At 44.6% G+C, this 19,096-nt stretch overlaps 1 protein-coding gene across 1 annotated transcript in view; it reads right to left on the bottom strand.

Moving 5' to 3' along the window:
• The window catches only part of LOC115129710 (lymphocyte antigen 75-like), a 50,984-nt gene extending 31,952 nt beyond the window's left edge, over positions 1-19,032 (bottom strand). The window contains exons 1-16 of the mRNA XM_029660367.2: positions 18,726-19,032; positions 16,076-16,501; positions 12,452-12,625; positions 9,502-9,663; positions 8,539-8,658; positions 7,039-7,179; positions 6,349-6,725; positions 5,914-6,018; positions 5,616-5,704; positions 5,196-5,365; positions 4,814-5,013; positions 4,443-4,585; positions 3,776-3,854; positions 3,602-3,673; positions 2,778-2,901; positions 1,929-1,964 (exon numbers count right to left, since the gene is read on the bottom strand). Coding sequence (XP_029516227.2) covers positions 1,929-1,964; positions 2,778-2,901; positions 3,602-3,673; positions 3,776-3,854; positions 4,443-4,585; positions 4,814-5,013; positions 5,196-5,365; positions 5,616-5,704; positions 5,914-6,018; positions 6,349-6,725; positions 7,039-7,179; positions 8,539-8,658; positions 9,502-9,663; positions 12,452-12,625; positions 16,076-16,501; positions 18,726-18,819 — 2,512 coding nt within the window. The 5' untranslated portion in view covers positions 18,820-19,032. The remainder of the gene's footprint in view (positions 1-1,928; positions 1,965-2,777; positions 2,902-3,601; positions 3,674-3,775; positions 3,855-4,442; positions 4,586-4,813; positions 5,014-5,195; positions 5,366-5,615; positions 5,705-5,913; positions 6,019-6,348; positions 6,726-7,038; positions 7,180-8,538; positions 8,659-9,501; positions 9,664-12,451; positions 12,626-16,075; positions 16,502-18,725) is intronic.
• Positions 19,033-19,096: the final 64 nt, after the last annotated feature.

Genomic DNA, 19,096 nt, shown 5'->3' with positions numbered 1-19,096 from the left:
GAAGACTGAAACAGGTTTCCATGTATTTAGCACCATCCATCATTCCTTCAATTCTGACCAGTTTCCCCAGTCCCTGCCGATGAAAAACATCCCCACTGCATGACGCTGCCACCACCATGCTTCACTGTGGAGATGATGTTCTCTGGGTGATGAGAGGTGTTGGGTTTGCGTCAGACATAGCGTTTTCCTTGATGGTCAAAAAGCTCAATTTTAGTCTCATCTAACCAGAGTACCTTCTTCCATATTTTGGGGGAGTCTCCCACATGCCTCTTTAAGCAATGGCTTTTTTTCTGGCCACTCTTCCGTAAAGCCCAGCTCTGTGGAGTGTACGGCTTAAAGTGGTCCTATGGACAGATACTCCAGTCTCCGCTGTGGAGCTTTGCAGCTCCTTCAGGGTTATTTTTGGTCTCTTTGTTGCCTCTCTGATTAATGCCCTCCTTGCCTCGTTTGTGAGTTTTGGTGGGCGGCCCTCTCTTGGCAGGTTTGTTGTGGTGCCATATTCTTTCCATTTTTTAATAATGGATTTAATGGTGCTCTGTGGGATGTTCAAACTTTGTCCCTGACCTGTTTGTAGAGCGCCTTGCTCTTCATGGTGCCCCTTGCTTAGTGGTGTTGCAGACTCTGGGGCCTTTCAGAACAGGTGTATATATACTGAAATCATGTGACAGATCATGTGACACTTAGATTGCACACAGGTGGACTTTATTTAACTAATTATGTGACTCCTTAAGGTAATTGGTTGTACCAGATCTTATTTACGGGCTTCATAGCAAAGGGGGTGAATACATATTTTGTGTATGTCCATTACATGAAATCCAAATAAAAATCTATTTAAATTACAGGTTGTAATGTAACAAAACAGGAAAAATGCCAAGGGGGGTGAATACTTTTGCAAGGCACTGTCTGATTGAGTGTAGTCTGGCCCAGGGGTGTGAAGGTGAACGGAAAGGCACTGGAGCGACGAACCACCCTTGCTGTCTCTGCCTGGCCGGTTCCCCTCTCTCCACTGGGATTCTCTTCCTCTAACCCTATTTCGGCGGCTGAGTCTCTGAATTACTGTTGCTCTTCCATGCCGTCCCAAGAAGGGACGTCGGTTGAGTCATTGACGTGATCTTCCTGTTCAGGTTGGCGCACCCCTCTGGTTCGTGCCGTGGGTTTGATCTTCGTGGGCTATACTCTGCCCTGTCTCAGGGTAGTAAGTTGGTGGTTGAAGATATCCCTCTAGTGGTGTGGGGGCTGTGCTTTGGCAAAGTGGGTGGGGTTATATCCTGCCTGGTTGGCTCAGCCTCCAGTATTTATGCTGCAATAGTTTATGTGTTGAGGGGGGCTAGGGTCTGTCTGTTATATCTGGAGTATTTCTCCTGTCTTATCCGGTTGTCCTGTGTGAATTGACGTATGCTCCCTCTAATTCTCTCTTAGGACCTGAGCCCTAGGACCATGCCTCAGGACTACCGGCCTGATGACTCCTCACTGTCCCCTGTCTACCTGGCCGTGCTGCTGCTCCAGTTTCCTGCGGCTATGGAACCCTGACCTGTTCACCGGACGTGCTACCCTGTCCCAGACCTGCTGTTTTCGACTCTCTCTACTGCACCTGCTGTCTCTAACTCTGAATGATCGGCTATGAAAAGCCAACTGACATTTAATCCTGAGGTACTGACCTGTTGCACCCTCTACAACCACTGATTATTATTATTTGACCCTAATGGTCATCTATGAACGCTTGAACATCTTGGCCGTGTACTGTTATAATCTCCACCTGGCACAGCCAGAAGAGGACTGGCCACCCCTCAGAGTCTGGTTCCTCTCTTGGTTTCTACATCTGCATTGCTTGCTGTTTGGGGTTTTAGGCTGGGTTTCTGTATAGCTCTTTGTCGGCTGATGTAAAAAGGGCTTTATAAATACATTTAATTGAAATTTGATTGACTTACCAGGATTGTACCACTCTGGGTTCTCGGGAGTTTTTCCTATTTCAAAATGAACAAACAAACAGTTATTTTCAACTATGCGAATGCAAGATTGAATGTGTAAAGGTCACCAAACATTTCCCCAAACTCTGACTCCTAAATGAGGGTTTCTTGTAAAAATGGACAGAGGACTGTTTATGTTGGGCAACCGGTTCAACATGGGTCAAGCAGACACTACACAAGAGACACTTTTGAATTGAAACTAAGGAGGAGCTAGGACAGGTTTACAATCACGTGGCCAGTGTGTGTGTGTGTGTGTGAGTGGTTACCACGGGGGATCTGGCAGACCCACTCCAGCCTGACGTCACAGTGAGTGAGTGTGTGTGTGTGTGTGTGTGGTTACCACGGGGGATCTGGCAGACCCACTCCAGCCTGACGTCACAGTGAGTGAGTGTGTGTGTGTGTGTGTGGTTACCACGGGGGATCTGGCAGACCCACTCCAGCCTGACGTCACAGTGAGTGTGTGTGTGTGTGGTTACCACGGGGGATCTGGCAGACCCACTCCAGCCTGACGTCACAGTGAGTATGTGTGTGTGTGTGTGTGGTTACCACGGGGGATCTGGCAGACCCACTCCAGCCTGACGTCACAGTGTGTGAGTGTGTGTGTGTGTGTGGTTACCACGGGTGATCTGGCAGACCCACTCCAGCCTGACGTCACAGTGTGTGTGTGTGGTTACCACGGGGGATCTGGCAGACCCACTCCAGCCTGACATCACAGTGTGTGAGTGTGTGTGTGTGTGGTTACCACGGGTGATCTGGCAGACCCACTCCAGCCTGACGTCACAGTGTGTGAGTGTGTGTGTGTGTGGTTACCACGGGGGATCTGGCAGACCCACTCCAGCCTGACGTCACAGTGGAATGGGGTGGCGTAGAACGGCAGAGGAGGGAATTCGTGCATCAGGAAGAGAAAAAAACTCTTTAAGGTTCCTTTCAGTGTCTGGTTAAAGAGAGAGAAAGAGACATTTGTTTCAAGACGACAAACCATTTTAGCATTGCCAGCAGCATACCACTGTGCATACCACTGCTGGCTTGCTTCTGAAGCTAAGCAGGGTTGGTCCTGGTCAGTCCCTGGATGGGAGACCAGATGCTGCTGGAAGTGGTGTTGGGAGGGCCAATAGGAGGCACTCTTTCCTCTGGTCTAAAAAATATCCCAATGCCCCAGGGCAGTGATTGGGGACACTGCCCTGTGTAGGGTGCTGTCTTTCGGGAAGGGAAGTTAAACGGGTGTCCTGTCTCGCTGAGGTCATTAAAAAGATCCCATGACACTTATCGTAAGAGTAGGGGTGTTAACCCCGGTGTCCTGGCTAAATTCCCAATCTGGCCCTCAAACCATCACGGTCACCTAATAATCCCCAGTTTACGATTGGCTCATTCACCCCCTTCCTCTCCCCTGTAACTATTCCCCAGGTCGTAGACAGATATTCATCAGCCAACATGTTTCTGTACCCTGGGGCCAGTGGCTTTTATAGGTAGTAAAACTCCTGGCCCTGATGATAATGACAGTGAAATGGAGCATGTGATGAAGCTGACATGGACACAGAATGAGGGCGGGTATAAGTAGTGACAACTGTCACGACCGCCCACCAGCAGCTGCTCTGCAGTGTTGAGGCTGTATTCCAGTATCTGAACCAACCCACCTTAAAGGCTGTGCAGCCCCGGTTGTACTCGTCATCCTCGTGGAACTCTTGGGGGAAAATGGCCATGGACACCTTCGGATGAATCACGACATGTATATTATAATAATGGTTACTTATTATAGTATCTCTACGGGAGTTACACACTGAGGTACAATGTTTGTGTCCTCTACTCACAGGCCTGTTGTCGCTCCACTCCCAGGAACCAGCAGCTGGGTTTCTCCTGTTCAGCCCCACCCAGAAGAACCGGTCATCACTGGGACAGACAGGACACAAACACCGTTAACAAACATATCATTCTCACATCTTTTTTGGGGGGGGTTTATTATAATTTTTGTGTGCTCAAAAGGCAGTGTTTAAACAATGTTCCAGTGTCTTAAGTATATTGTTGCTAGTGATTTAACCTTCCCCCTGCAGAGCATTGCAGGACAGGGTGTGTCCTGGTATGAACCATACTTGTTACTTTTGACTGGAATCAGCTCACATTAGCATACAGACGATGATCCTGACTGAATTTGAAAACACAGATGTGTGTGGTAACTGTGTTGGGTGTTGGGGACAGTTACACAGTGGTGGGAACTAGAGCGGTGTGAAAGCTCTGACCTACGAGCGATATGGCAGTGTGGTGTGTACTGCATAAAGCTGGCATTAAGTTGCTGTTGTTGGAATGTGACTATAAACATACATTCACATTGTTTAGTTGAGGTGGCTAGGCCAGTCTGACTATTGTGATTGAGTTTGTGTTATCGCTGAGATGAAAAGAATGACGTGTGTGCGTGCATGTGAGTATATGCGCAAGTGGTAGGTGCAGCGTGTGTGTGTGTGTGCACGCAAGGGCCCCTACCTGATGGAGTCTCTCATAACATAGTGCAGGGCTTTCATCTCCTGTGGGTGGTTGAAGCTGGGCAGATGGGCCCCCAGGGCCTCACAGAACCTCTCTGCCTCCTCCCAGGACCGCTTACGACTCAGCCTCTCCTCATGGAACACCTGGCACAGCATTGCCATGGTTACCAATACTAACACACCAAGACCCTACGGTAATGTTGTTATAACACACTAACATACCGCAATCAGGTCACCATGAGACCTCAATGTGCAACGACACAGTAACTTAAACCAACACGGACACTAAGGCGCATCGAGTGGACACTGCTGAGTGAAGTAAACTGGATCTGCGTCAATTCATTTCAAGGACACACACAGGCCTACACATACCTTGTAGCAGTAGGAAATGCCAGGCCTGGATGTCCATCCATCGGGACAGGGGAGGTTAGGGTCAGGCTCAGGCTCTAGGGGCTGTGGAGCGGCGATGTCTCTCTTACAGATGGATCCAGCTTTAAACATAGTGCAGTTCTTTACCACCCATTTACCCAGAGGATTGGCTGTGGACATCACTGCACAGCCCCCTGCTAGGGCTGAAACACACACACACAGACACACACGTAAGTAACTCGCATACACACGTATGTAACACACACACCGACACACACGTAACTCATGCACACCAATCACTCGTTTCTCTCCACTTCTGACCACTGAAACCCCAACAAGATTAAACCCTCATCCAATTACAGAATACTTCTCAGTCGTGACTAACCTGGTTCAAACACGCCCCAGTTGGTGTATGTGACGTTGGTTTCCGAGCCATCCTGAGCGACCCACTGGTACTCCCCTGAAGTCTTTATGTCCTGGAGGCCCGTCCAGAAACACTGTCTCTTTACGTTGATCTCTTCTGCAAGGAGTCTATTGATGAAGGCCTGCTCAAACCTGTGGAGAACACATTGAGGAACGATTGAGCCGTGCGTCCTAAATGGCACCCTATTCCCTATATAGTGCACTACTTTAGACCTTGCAAGAGGGAACAAGACAATTAGTGAGACCGCACTGAATGTTGAGAGTCGATGTGGAATGCTGTTGGGTTTTGGCACCTTCTCTGAAATACAGCGTTGACTTTACAGTGACTGGACAATACAGAGCTAAAAGGAGGAATGAAAGAGAAAACGAGGAATGTCTGTACCTGTTGTTTATGGTGAGGTCACACCTGTCCCTGAACGACACTTCTTTAGAGTCCACTTTGTAGCACGAGTTCCCATGTCTCCTCCAGTCCTTCAGGAAGGGGAAGAGATGTAAACAAAACGAATAAATGAAATCAATCATCATTGAACTGTTACCCTACAGCTAGATGCCATTTGTTGTTTGTCCTCAGGAAGAAAAGAAAAAAAGAATAAATTAAACAAATGAAATCAATCAAAAGAGCTCGACAAGGTACAGCGTGTCCTGGGAAGAGGAGGTTGGGGCTGGGGAACAATTCTTACCCCTTCGGGAGGGCATCCTGTCGTAGAAGACTCATTCACCTCTCCTTTCTTCTGACACATGAAAGGCAGCTCCTGGGTACAGCTCCCAACCCTCCAGCCATGAGACTGGACAACAGAAAAAGGAGATAAAGGCATGGGTCTAGAGATACCGTACATAGACTTCCTTTAGGGGTTGTAAATGCCCAACATTTAAGGTCTGCTATGAGTACAATGTCATGTTGATGAAATGAAGTGAGCAATGGGACTTACTGCCTATTTCTTAGCAAATGGTTAGCCTGTCAAAGCATGTTATTGTTGAAACATATCCAGAAGTAAACAAGCAAGATCTGTTGTAGGCTAAACCATCTTGCATAATGATCACACACACACACACACACACACACACACACACACACACACACACACACACACACACACACACACACACACACACACCTCTCCAAAGTAGTAGACACAGTGAGAGTGTCCTGAGGGTTGGATAGGATGATTCCTGTCCCAGTAGGTGAAGGAGACAGGTGTCTCGTCAACCCAGCTAAGGATGGCTGGGTTCCCCGTCCCGTTCAGACCGATCCACACGCCCAACACATCTCGTGATTGGTTTCTCTGAGCGTGCGGTGTACCTGCATGGAACTGAGTGCTGATCATCTCCATGCTGTCCAGGCTGTGTAGACTGACCAGGCCTCCTCCGATGGTCTTACAGTAATTCTCGGCCTGAGCAAACATCTTCGGTTCATCCATCACCAGCTTGTAACAGAACATGTTCCAAGGGGCCCAGCCCTCGTCACATATGGTGGATTTATACACCAAAGGCTCTGCAGAGGAAAAACAAGATCAAGAAAAGATAGATGGAAATAATATTGTGTGAGTTAAAAGGCTAGGATGGCCTGACATGTAAATCACACATTTGAGCACTTGGAAGAGCACTCTAAAGATAAAAAAACAGAGGGAAAAATACAGTTGAATTGAGTTGCAAATCTAGGATGGCCTTCAAATGTAAAGTGCTTCAGCACCTTGGAAAAGTGCTACATAAATCCCTTTGGCAGAGGACAGAAATACAGTGTATCTAATTGGATGATAAAAGAGTAAGACCTTCCCTATTAATGTGATAAACTGGTTGACTCTCACCTGTTGCTACCGACTGGGTGACGTTGACGTTTTTCTTACAGATGTAGGGAAGTTTTTTATCGCAGATCTCACTCTCGTAGTAGTTTTTCGAATTCATGAATCCACAGTCTGACTCCCTAAGGATCGATGTGTGTGGCATCCCTACACACACACACACACACACACACACACACACACACACACACACACACAATCTTAGTTTAGCTTTCCTAATGAACCAGCAAATCAGTAGTTATTTCTGTTTGTTTATCAAAGTTAGCAGACTTGCTCATTGATACTGCTTTGTAGTAAACTCCTCGGTACTGAGGGTTGACAAAAACACTACCCAGAGAGGTCAAAGGGCTCTGAGGAAGGACAGTGACTGTCACGCCCTGATCTGTTTCATCTGTCTTTGTGCTTGTCTCCAGGTGTCGCCCATCTTCCCCGTTATCCCCTGTGTATTTATACCTGTGTTCTCGGTTGCCAGTTTTCTCCTGTCTTGTCTTAATTCCTGTTTTCTAGTTTTTCTAGTGACCCCTCTGCCTGACCTGACCCTGACTGCCGTCTTGTACCTTTACCCCACTATTCTGGATTACCAACCTCTGCCTGACCTGACCCTGCCTGCCGTCTTGTACCTTTACCCCACTATTCTGGATTACCAACCTCTGCCTGACCTGACCCTGCCTGCCGTCTTGTACCTTTACCCCACTATTCTGGATTACCAACCTCTGCCTGACCTGACCCTGACTGCCGTCTTGTACCTTTACCCCACTATTCTGGATTACCAACCTCTGCCTGACCTGACCCTGCCTGCAGTCTTGTACCTTTACCCCACTATTCTGGATTACCAACCTCTGCCTGACCTGACCCTGCCTGCAGTCTTGTACCTTTACCCCACTATTCTGAATTATCGACCTCTGCCTGACCTGACCCTGCCTGTCGTCCTGCACCTTTGCTCCTGTTGTTGTAATAAACATTGTTACTTCGAAACATGAAACGTGATAATGACGTCATCACCACTCTGACACAGCAGTCGCCCCAAATGGCAGCATATTCCCATATACAGTGCACTACTTTTGACTAGGCCACGTGCTAATGGTTATATACAGAGGCCCATTCAGGCAAGTTGACTTGTTGTTCAAGCTCGTTCACGACAGTCCTCAAGCACACACACTGCCTGTCCCTGTGCAGTGCTGCATCCAGTCACAATGACCCTGCCTGCCTGCTCACAACACAACGCTGGCCTCTGTGTTTCCCTGGTGGCATTGTGACACAGGCTGGAGAATGAGATGAGTGCCAGGCAGTAGGGTGGTATGATTGTGGCATACCTGTACCAACCAATGCGTGTACTATACAGTATATGTGCCACGGCTATATCGTTGTACTATAAATAGTTGTAACCTAGTTGTGACATTGCTATATATGTATATGTACCATAGTACCATATATGTACCATAGTTGTACCATGGTTATTACATAGTTGTACCACAGTTGTACAAAGTACCATGCTAACGTCCTCACCGTTGTCCCAGCGCACGTTGTTGAGGGGTGAGCCGTCTGACCACTGCCAGCCCTGAGACGAGTCCAGCTGGTGTAGGCCGATCCACATCCTGTCTGGCCTGCTGTTATGGGCCACGTCCACTTCAGTCCACACAGAACAGAGACGAGACAAGATTAGACAAGCTAATCTAGCTACAAAGTAAATGACGGAATCTTCATTTTTACTGACCTTGAGGGCATATATCATATCGGCAATTAGTCAATAAAAAAATAACTATGTTTTACCCCCTCTTAACAGTCAGGGAAAAAGGTTCCTTATATGTCTTCTAACCTGGGATAATAGTGTAATAATGATGGATGGTGATGGTTCTGAAAAATAACAGTTGTGCTTGCTGTGCAGTGTCTCTCTTCTAAAAGCTTCCTTGTATAAATCTCCCTCTCTGTAATCCAATGAGATCAAATAACATCTGCAAAGTGCACCATCCTGCAGTGCACACAGACTTCCCTTTACTGTGTGGTGAGGAACAGTCATAGAGAAAGAGCTGTGACTGCTCTCTTTCTCTGAGGGTGTGGGTGCGCGCGCCCGCTCAAGCCGCAGCTGCTGCCAAAACTGAAGCGATAGTATGAAAACTGACAATGACCCGTGATATGTATGTATTTTTGTTTCTAAACAATTGAGAGTGTAATTCCAGTGTGTCTAATCCTGAAAGTACAGGCACAAATACTACACTATAGACTCCTACACTACAATACTATTTTTGTGCCAAGTACTGTAGCCCCAATTACTTCCAAGTAAGTAGTATGTGCCAAGTAGTTGTAGTCCCAAGTACTGTAGCCCCAATTACTTCCAAGTAAGTAGTATGTGCCGAGTAGTTCCAAGTATTGCATCTTTGCAGTACATGATTCATATTACTCTTCCTGTAATTTGGGATGTTTGTTTTGTTTGAGGCCATAGACAGCCACTATAGTGGAAGGCAGTCTTACAGATGGGGAAGGCTTGGTCCTCTGAGCTGGAGACGCTGAGCAGGTCAGCTCCCTGGCTGCGACAAGAGTCCAGCGCTTCCTGCCATGTCACCGCGACCTGGGACACAAACTCATAACAGGGTCCCTCCTCAGGGCCATCGAACAGGGCCTTGCAGCCTTCCTCTGTGAGAGAGATCAGAGAGGGGTTTCAGAATTGAGGTAGTATGTGTGTGTCTGTATGTCGGGGGTTTTGTGCGTATCCAACAATACCGCTGAACACATTGTTTTGCTACAGCATTTCTCAACTAGCATCCAACAGACAAATGTATTGTTCCATATTTCAGGAAAACTTATCGTCAAACATATGCCAAATAAAAACAGTGTCTGAACTAGAGGTCGACAGATTATGATTTTTCAACGCCGATACCGATACAGATTATTGGAGGACCAAAAAAAGCCGGCACCGATTAATAGGCCGATTTTTAAAAAACTAATGTATTTGTAATAATGACAATTACAACAATACTGAATGAACACTTATTTTAACTTAATATAATACATCAATAAAATCAATTTAGCCTCAAATAAATAATGAAACATGTTCAATTTGGTTTAAATAATGCAAAAAACTAAGTGATGGAGAAGAAAGTAAAAGTGCAATATGTGCCATGTAAGAAAGCTAATGTTTAAGTTCCTTGCTCAGAACATGAGAACATATGAAAGCTGGTGGTTCCTTTTAACATGAGTCTTCAATATTCCCAGGTAAGAAGTTTTAGGTTGTAGTTATTATAGGACTATTTCTCTCTATACCATTTGTATTTCATATACCTTTGACTATTGGATGTTCTTATAGGCACTTTAGTATTGCCAGTGTAACAGTATAGCTTCTGTCCCTCTCCTCGCTCCTACCTGGGCTCGAACCAGGAACACATCGACAACAGCCACCCTCGAAGCAGATTTACCCATGCAGAGCAAGGGGAACAACCACTCCAAGTCTCAGAGCGAGTGATGCCTGAAAAGCTATTAGCGAGCACCCCGCTAACTAGCAAGCCATTTCACATTGGTTACACCAGCCTAATCTCGGGAGTTGATAGGCTTGAAGTCATAAACAGCTCAATGCTTGAAGCACAGTGAAGAGCTGCTGGCAAAACGCACTAATGTGCTGTTTGAATGAATGCTTACGAGTCTGCTGGTGCCTACCATCACTCAGTTAGACTGCTCTATCAAATCATAGACTTAATTATAACATAATAACACACAGAAATTTGAGCCTTAGGTCATTAATATGGTCGAAACCGGAAACTATCATCTCGAAAACAAGACGTTTATTCTTTCAGTGAAATTCCGTACTTTATCCATAAATCTAAATATTCCTGTGGCATCCATAAGTCTAAATATTCCTGTGGCATCCATAAGTCTAAATATTCCTGTTACATTGCACAACCTTCAATGTTATGTCATAATTACGTAAAATTCTGGCAAATTAGGCGGCCCAAACTGTTGCATATACACTGACTCTGCGTGCAATGAAAGCAATAGAAGTGACACAATTTCACCTGGTTAATATTGCCTGCTAACCTGGATTTCCTTTAGCTAAATATGCAGGTTTAAAAATATATACTTCTGTGTATTGATTTTAAGAAAGGCATTGATGTTTATGGTTAGGTACACCATAAGCAACGACTGTCCTTTGTCACGAATACGCACCGCATCGATTATATGCAACGCAGGACACGCTAGATAAACTAGTAATATCATCAACCATATGTAGTTAACTAGTGATTATGATTGATTGATTGTTATTTATAAGATAAGTTTAATGCTAGCTAGCAACTTATCTTGGCTTACTGCATTCGTGTAACAGGCAAGCTCCTCGTGGAGTGCAATGTAATCAGGTGGTTAGAGTGTTGGACTAGTTAACTGTAAGGTTGCAAGATTGAATCCCGGAGCTGACAAGGTAAAAATCTGTCGTTCTGCCCCTGAACAAGGCAGTTAACCCACCGTTCCTAGGCCGTCATTGAAAATAAGAATGTGTTCTTAACTGACTTGCGTAGTCAAATAAAGATTAAATAATGATGTAAAAAAATGTATATATATATAATCGGCCAAATCAGTGTCCAAAAATACCGATTTCCGATGGTTATGCAAACTTTAAATCGGCCCTAACTAATCGGCCATTCCGATTAATCGGTCGATCTCTAGTCTGAACTCCATACATGTATTTCTAAACTAAGTCAGAACCCCTACACAGCCTCACAGAGGATTGACATCATCAGACACTGAAAACAATGTAATCCGTTGTAAAAGACTTCATCCGGGAAAATATCACACCAAACATGCCAAAGTGAATGAGCTTTGTGGATTCAGAGCAGTCTCGTGTAGCCAGACTGAAACATTCAAAGACTGTGGAAGTAAGCAGTCTGGCTCGAGAGACTAGGTTCAGAGCAGAGTTGGGGTCAAGTTAATCTTAATTCCAGTCAATTCCGTAAAATGATTTGCACTCCTATGGCCAATTTCACATCCTTAATTAAACTGACGGGAACTGAAATAGAATCGAAACCAATCTTGATACAAAGCTCTTTCTACTCCCTTCTCTTAAAGGGAGACTAGTAGGGTACTTAAAAGAAAACTCCATCCAAAAACTATATTTTGGTATTTGTTTCATTAGTCCGTTGTTGATATAATCCCAAAATGTTTTGTGTGTCAGCAATCGGGCTGACTGAATTTGACTGCTGTCAGAAAGATACAACAGAATTTGATTGCTGTCAGAACGTTACAACTGAATTTGATTGCTGACATGCAAAACATTTTGGGATTATATCAACAACGGACTAATGAAATACCAAAATATATTTTATTTTAAGTACTCTACTAGTACTAGTTCCAGTAATCATTATATGTGAAGGGAAACGGTGCAAGAAGACTAGTAGTAGATTGATTCCAGAATCATGATTTGTGTCTATAAACGTACCATGTTTTAAACAATATCCCATCTTTTTGTCAGCGTCAAAGTCGGAGGTTGTGGAACACCAGTATAGTCCAGGTGATTGGTCGTCGGGGAGGCACTCGTGGTACCAGCTGCCGTTGTAGTGGAAGGGAAACTCACAGGGCTCCCCGGTTGACGTCCCATTGGTGGTGTGGACAACTTTGGGTAGAGGAGAAAAAAGAATTAGAATGAATCCCATGGCACCCATTTGAAATGAGTTTATTAGGAATATTTGGAGGCAGTATTCAATCTGGACATATCTAAAGATACGACCTCGCACAGTTTGACTGTCAACTCAACTGGATTTAGTATGTAGGACAGGTCTGTGTACAGGTCCTTAATGTAGGACCTGTACACAGAACACATTCATTGAATACAAAAGCTGCTGCTTTCAATGGAGGGCCAGAGTTTAGATCATGTTAAACTGTATCATTTAGCAGAAGGCTACTGGCAAACAACTGGCATACAGTGCCATAGATACGATTTCAAATGGAACAGGGTCAAGGGTATTTATTTAATGTGATGCGCAGGGGGCATCAATTGGGTATGGCACAGTATGGCAGTCACCATACCCTAGTTCAACACCAACAATTTAAAATAGGTGACTAAAATCATTCTAATGCAGATTAAAATGCAAATGCAGTTTAGCAATATTGGCGGGCTAGCATTAGAACTATGTGGACAGCTCTGAGGCAGGCTGTCTGTCGCTAGTAGAGAACATGTTTTAGGACGTGTCGGAGCGAGAGGAAAGGCTGTCTGTCGCTAGTAGAGAACATGTTTTAGGACGCGTCTGAGCGAGAGGAAAGGCTGTCTGTCGTTAGTAGAGAACATGTTTTAGGACGCCTCTGAGCGAGAGGAAAGACTGTCTGTCGCTAGTAGAGAACATGTTTTAGGACGCCTCTGAGCGAGAGGAAAGGCTGTCTGTCGCTAGTAGAGAACATGTTTTAGGACGCGTCGGAGCGAGAGGAAAGGCTGTCTGTCGCTAGTAGAGAACATGTTTTAGGACGCGTCGGAGCGAGAGGAAAGGCTGTCTGTCGCTAGTAGAGAACATGTTTTAGGACGCGTCGGAGCGAGAGGAAAGGCTGTCTGTCGCTAGTAGAGAACATGTTTTAGGACGCGTCGGAGCGAGAGGAAAGGCTGTCTGTCGCTAGTAGAGAACATGTTTTAGGACGCGTCGGAGCGAGAGGAAAGGCTGTCTGTCGCTAGTAGAGAACATGTTTTAGGACGCGTCGGAGCGAGAGGAAAGGCTGCAGTGAACAACGCAACCTTTCTCTCAAAACAGTGCAGAGGTGGAAAATGGCTGTAGATAGCTAGAAAACTGCCGTTTGACTTGAAAGGAAACAAGACTAGAGTTTTGTGTGTAGCAGCTAACCGCTGTATGACGTGTTTGTAGATTGTTAAGTCCCCTATCGACTGAGCCAAATGAAGCTACAGCAGCCAAGGTGATAAAGGCCGGAGTCAATTAAGCTGTTCTCCAAATTGTATTTTAGAGTTTTTAAAATTGTGTAGAAATGCAGCAAATGAGCTTCGACTTGATAAACAAAAATCCCTTTGCCCCTGTCACGTTACCATACCCTACGTTTAGTTAAAATGACAGGCCTTGCTGAGTCATATTAGCCGTGTTAACAAACACGGTTACAAGGAAGACTATGCTAATTCTGGTTGGAAAGACTCCCCTTCAATTCCAAACGGAACTAATAAAACATCTGACGGCCAAGCAGAGTACAGTGCACCTGAACATTAGCATACAACAGACCATGCTAAATCTACTGTCTCCAAGTAATACAGGATGTCGTTCATAAAGATATTAATGTAAAGGTACACTACCGTCCAAAAGTTTGGGGTCACTTAGAAATGTCCTTGTTTTTGAAAAAAATAAAAAATAAAATTGTCCATTAAAATAACATCAAATTGATCCGAAATACAGTGTAGACATAGTTAATGTTGTAAATGACTATTGGAGCTGGAAATGGCTGATTTTGAATGGTATATCTACAGAGTCCCATTATCAGCAACCATCACTCCTGGGTTACAATGGCACGTTGTGTTAGCTAATCCAAGTTTATTATTTTAAAAGCCTAATTGATCATTAGAAAACCACCTTTGCAGTTATGTTAGCGCAGCTGAAAACTGTTGTGCTAATTAAAGAAGCAATAGAACTGGCCTTCTTTGGACTAGTTGAGTATCTGGAGCATCAACATTTGTGGGTTCAATTACAGACTCAAAATGGCCAAAAATAAAAAACTTTCTTCTGAAACTCGTCAGTCTATTCTTGTTCTGAGAAATTAAGGTTATTCCATGCGAGAAACTGCCAAGAAACTGAAGATCTCGTACAATGCTGTGTACTACTCCCTTCGCAGAACAGCGCAAACTGGCTCTGACTAGAATAGAAAGAGGAGTGGGAGGCCCCAGTGCACAACTGAGCAAGAGGACAAGTACAAGGACGCCTCACAAGCCCTCAACTGGCAGCTTCATTGAACAGTACCCGCAAAACACCAGTCTCAACGTCAACAGTGAAGAGGCGACTCTGAGATGCTGGCCTTCTAGGCAGAGTTGCAAAGAAAAAGCCATATCTCAGACTGGCCAATAAAAATGAAAGATTAAGATGGGGAAAAGAACAGAGACACTGGACAGAGGAAGATTGGAAAGAAGTGTTATGGACAGACAAATCTAAGTTTGAGGTGTTCGGATCACAAAGAACATTTGTGAGATGCAGAAAGAAAATGAAAAGATGCTGGAGGAGTCCTTGCCCACATCTGTCAAGCATGGTGGAGGCAATGTGATGGTCTGGGGGTGCTTTGGTGGTGGTAAAGTGGGAGATTTGTACAGGTTTGCAATGCCATGCCATCCCCTGTGGACAGCGCTTAATTGGAGACAATTTCCTCCTACAGCAGGACAGTGACCCAAAGCACAGCTCTAAGCACAGCTGGTATTCTGTCTATAATGGAGTGGCCAGCACTGTCACTGGATCTCAACCCTATTGAGCTGTTGTGGGAGCAGCTTGACCGTATGGTATGTAAGAAGTGCCCATCAACGCAATCCAACTTGTGCAAGGTGCTTCAGGAAGCATGGGGTGAAATCTCTTCAGATTACCTCAACAAATTGACAACTAGAATGCCAAAGGTCTGCAAGACTGTAATTGCTGCAAACGGAGGATTCTTTGACAAAAGCAAAGTTTGACGGACACAATTATTATTTCAATTAAAAATCATTATTTAAAACCTTGTCAACATCTTGACTATATTTCCTATTCATTTTGCAACTCATTTCATGTATGTTTTCAAGGAAAATAAGGACATTTCGAAGTGACCTCAAACTTTTGAACGGTAGTGTATATCTAAGTTCAGCGCATTCTTGTCAAATGTGGCTAGAGGTTTTATACATGTAAATAAGCATAGATAGGCCTACATGAGATGGGCAAAACTATGTTTATTATATTCTATTATGCTCTATTCTATTCCATTAGGAGAATAAGCCGCTCAGAGGACAGAACACACTCAGAGGACAGAACACACTCAGAGGACAGAACACACTCAGAGGACAGAACACACTCAGAGGACAGAACACACTCAGAGGACAGAACACACTCAGAGGACAGAACACACTCACTGTGCATCGGCCGCTGGCAGATATTATCGGTCGACTCATCCCTCCTCCAGGCGTCTGAGGAGTCGCGCTTGGCACTGACCAGCCCTTCGGTCACCGTGAGGCCCATCTGGTACACCGTATAGATGGCCCCGTCCAGGCAGCGCCACAACAGCATGGTGTTCTCCATGGGGCTACAGCTGAACAGAGACAGGGCCTTGGTCTTCTCCTCCAGACCCAAGCACTGGGACGTGCCCACGTGGAAGAGACGGTGGCCGGACCCCCACTTCCACTGGGACCCCCTGGAAACGTCACACTCCCCCAGGGTCACGTTGAACCCGGACCCTCCAGACTTAGCCCCTGCTATCCCGGAAACTCCAGTCCCAGACGTGGACGTAGCTACCAGGCACTTCCCTGTGCTCACATGCTGTATGGTGAAGGTGTCGTTACCTGGAAATGATCATGAACATGAGTAAATATAGTGATATTATAGTCATAATAATGGTCGATATCTACAACGTCCCATCTAATTGTCAGCTTAGCTGCTGGTTATCTTTTCCTAAATACAGCTTGCCGTGGAGGCAGGGAACCAAGACTCAATTTCAAGGCAATCAACAAGTCAGATAAGCAAAGAAACATCATCTAAACATGCAAGGGCCTTGCTTTTCATGGTCTCCAACATTGATTGCTGATAATATTCTCAGTGTGCAGGCCAATTGCTTTTATCCTCCATCATGTGGCAGCCTTAAATCCATTAAACATTCTACCAACAATACAGAGTGGTTTTATCATTTCCTAATCTGGACTAAAGAATGTCATTGAATTAGAGGCCAATTGAATACAACTGGGTATGATGTTTCACTCTGAAACACTTTCGATGAGCTGAAAATAGCCTTTATTTTCAACAATTAGATACAGTATAAAGTGTGCCAATGTGAACGTGCATGTGTAACAAGGAAGACCATATAAGGAACTATTAAACAACATATAATGAAATGGTTTAATTCTCCATAATGTATTGACCTGATTCACTGAACAAACTAGGAAGAAAAACTCAACTGACAGTAGCTGTCGTAAATGTAGAACCATAAACGATATCATGTGTACTGTATAATTGTCACGCCCTGATCTGTTTCCCCTGTCTCTGTGATTGTCTCCACCCTCCTCCAGGTGTCACCTGTTTTCCCCCATTAGTCCACAGTGTATTTATCCCTGTGTTTCCGGTCTCTCTGTGCCAGTTCATCTTGCTTTGCCAAGTCAACCAGCGGTTTTTTTAGCTCCTATTTTTCCCAGTCCTCCTGGTTTTGACCCTTGCCTGTCCTGACCACTCTGTCTGTTCTGACCTCGAGCCTGCCTATTGCCTGGTACTGTTTGGACTCTGACCTGGTTTATGAACTCTCGCCTGTCCCTGACCTGCCTTTTGCCTACCTCTTTCGTTCTAATAAATTCGCCTTGTGCCTTTACAATAATAGGTTAGAAGCAAAACAGACATGCATCTCTGAGTTGAACATATTCAGCCTATGATGAGTATGAGATTAGCTATTTATAAACTGGTACTGCAACATTGTGTATGTCTAATAAGGTGGCCTATGCTCATTAGAGGCTTACTGGGAGAGAGTGAGAGAACTGTAACGTATGATCATGCAAACTGTTTTTACAGTTACACCAATAACGACCACATTCTGCAACATTTGGATCACTTCAACTGCGTGCAACCTTGCAGCAATGACTTTGCACCATTGTACCAAATACTCAATAGCAGTGTTGCCAACTAATTTTCAGGGTAAGTTGCTAGAGGCAGGTTGATGTCATTGCGTGATATCGTAAAACAGCATCAGTACGTGCCATACACAATAACGTTACTCAAATTGACTGGCCATCTCGTCAAAACATATGATTTGACATTTGTTCAGGTACAGACTCTCACTCTTTTCTGTACTTCTGGCTGTACAATTTTGATTGAGACATGTTGTAAGTTCTGTTCAAACATTCGTGACCAACTTTATTCATTGGGTTTTGCTCGTAGAACCCGTACCACTGCTGCTGCAGTCAGCCAACAATGATTTGCAATTTACTGAAATTGCTGCTGCCTGTGCACGAGCTGAGCGCCTGCTGCTGACGTCACTCACAACGCACTTTTGCAGCCAGGCACGTGTGTTGTGACTGAGTGTGTGACAGAGAAAATCATGTGTGTCATTTAGAGGGAAAATGCATGCATTTTAGCGTTTGAGTCACTTTTCAAAAGTTGCTAAAATTTCCAAATACATTTTTTAATGTAGCCACATTTGTTGCTAGGTGATGTTTGATAAAAAAGTTGCCAGGGTAGTCAACAAAATTGCTAAATCTAGCAACAAATTTGCTAAATTGGCATCACTGCTCAATAGGGCTGCACATGTTAAACGCCAGAGGAGTTTCAATAGGTCGTTATTTTAATTATGATGGATATACTTTATAAAATGGTCATTACGCATTTTGAAAGCAGATGCGAAATTGATTATACGGCAAGCGTACGTTACTTCCTGCTTTTTAAATTGAACAAAGGGGCTTGAAGTCCCATTATTGAACCTAAACCCCATTCAAAACAATAATGTGGAAACGCGATTATCTTTCAACGAGTTTAGCCAGGAACGGGGCGCGCATGCCTAGTGATGAAAATGGAAAGCACCCTACTTACCGGAATATGTAGTTGATGCGCAAGTTCCAAAACAAATCGTTTTATCACAAAAGAATAATAAAAAACATAGGTAAAACGTTGCTTGGAGTGTCATTTTATCTATGGTTATAATACCACGTCTTCTCTATTCGGATTCACACGTCTCCAGTAGCCAGCCTACAGTTTGCGCATACCCAATTCTGCGTTTTAAAGTAACCGAGCCTACTTTAAACTTGTTGACTGACAGTTGGTTGTGACTATCCTCAAATCCGCTTCCTAGGCTGTTACGGTGTTCTGCGTTTTTCCCCATGGAAGATTGCGAGCTTGTGATTCGCCAATATTCAACTACGCATAACAGGACCACTCCCAGTCTCGAACTGAAAATTACAACT

Source organism: Oncorhynchus nerka, linkage group LG5 (genome assembly GCF_034236695.1).
Source record: "Oncorhynchus nerka isolate Pitt River linkage group LG5, Oner_Uvic_2.0, whole genome shotgun sequence".
In the NCBI taxonomy this organism is placed as follows: Eukaryota; Metazoa; Chordata; class Actinopteri; order Salmoniformes; family Salmonidae; genus Oncorhynchus; species Oncorhynchus nerka.
Note: the sequence above shows the minus strand (reverse complement) of the source record. Positions and strands in the feature narration are given on the sequence as shown.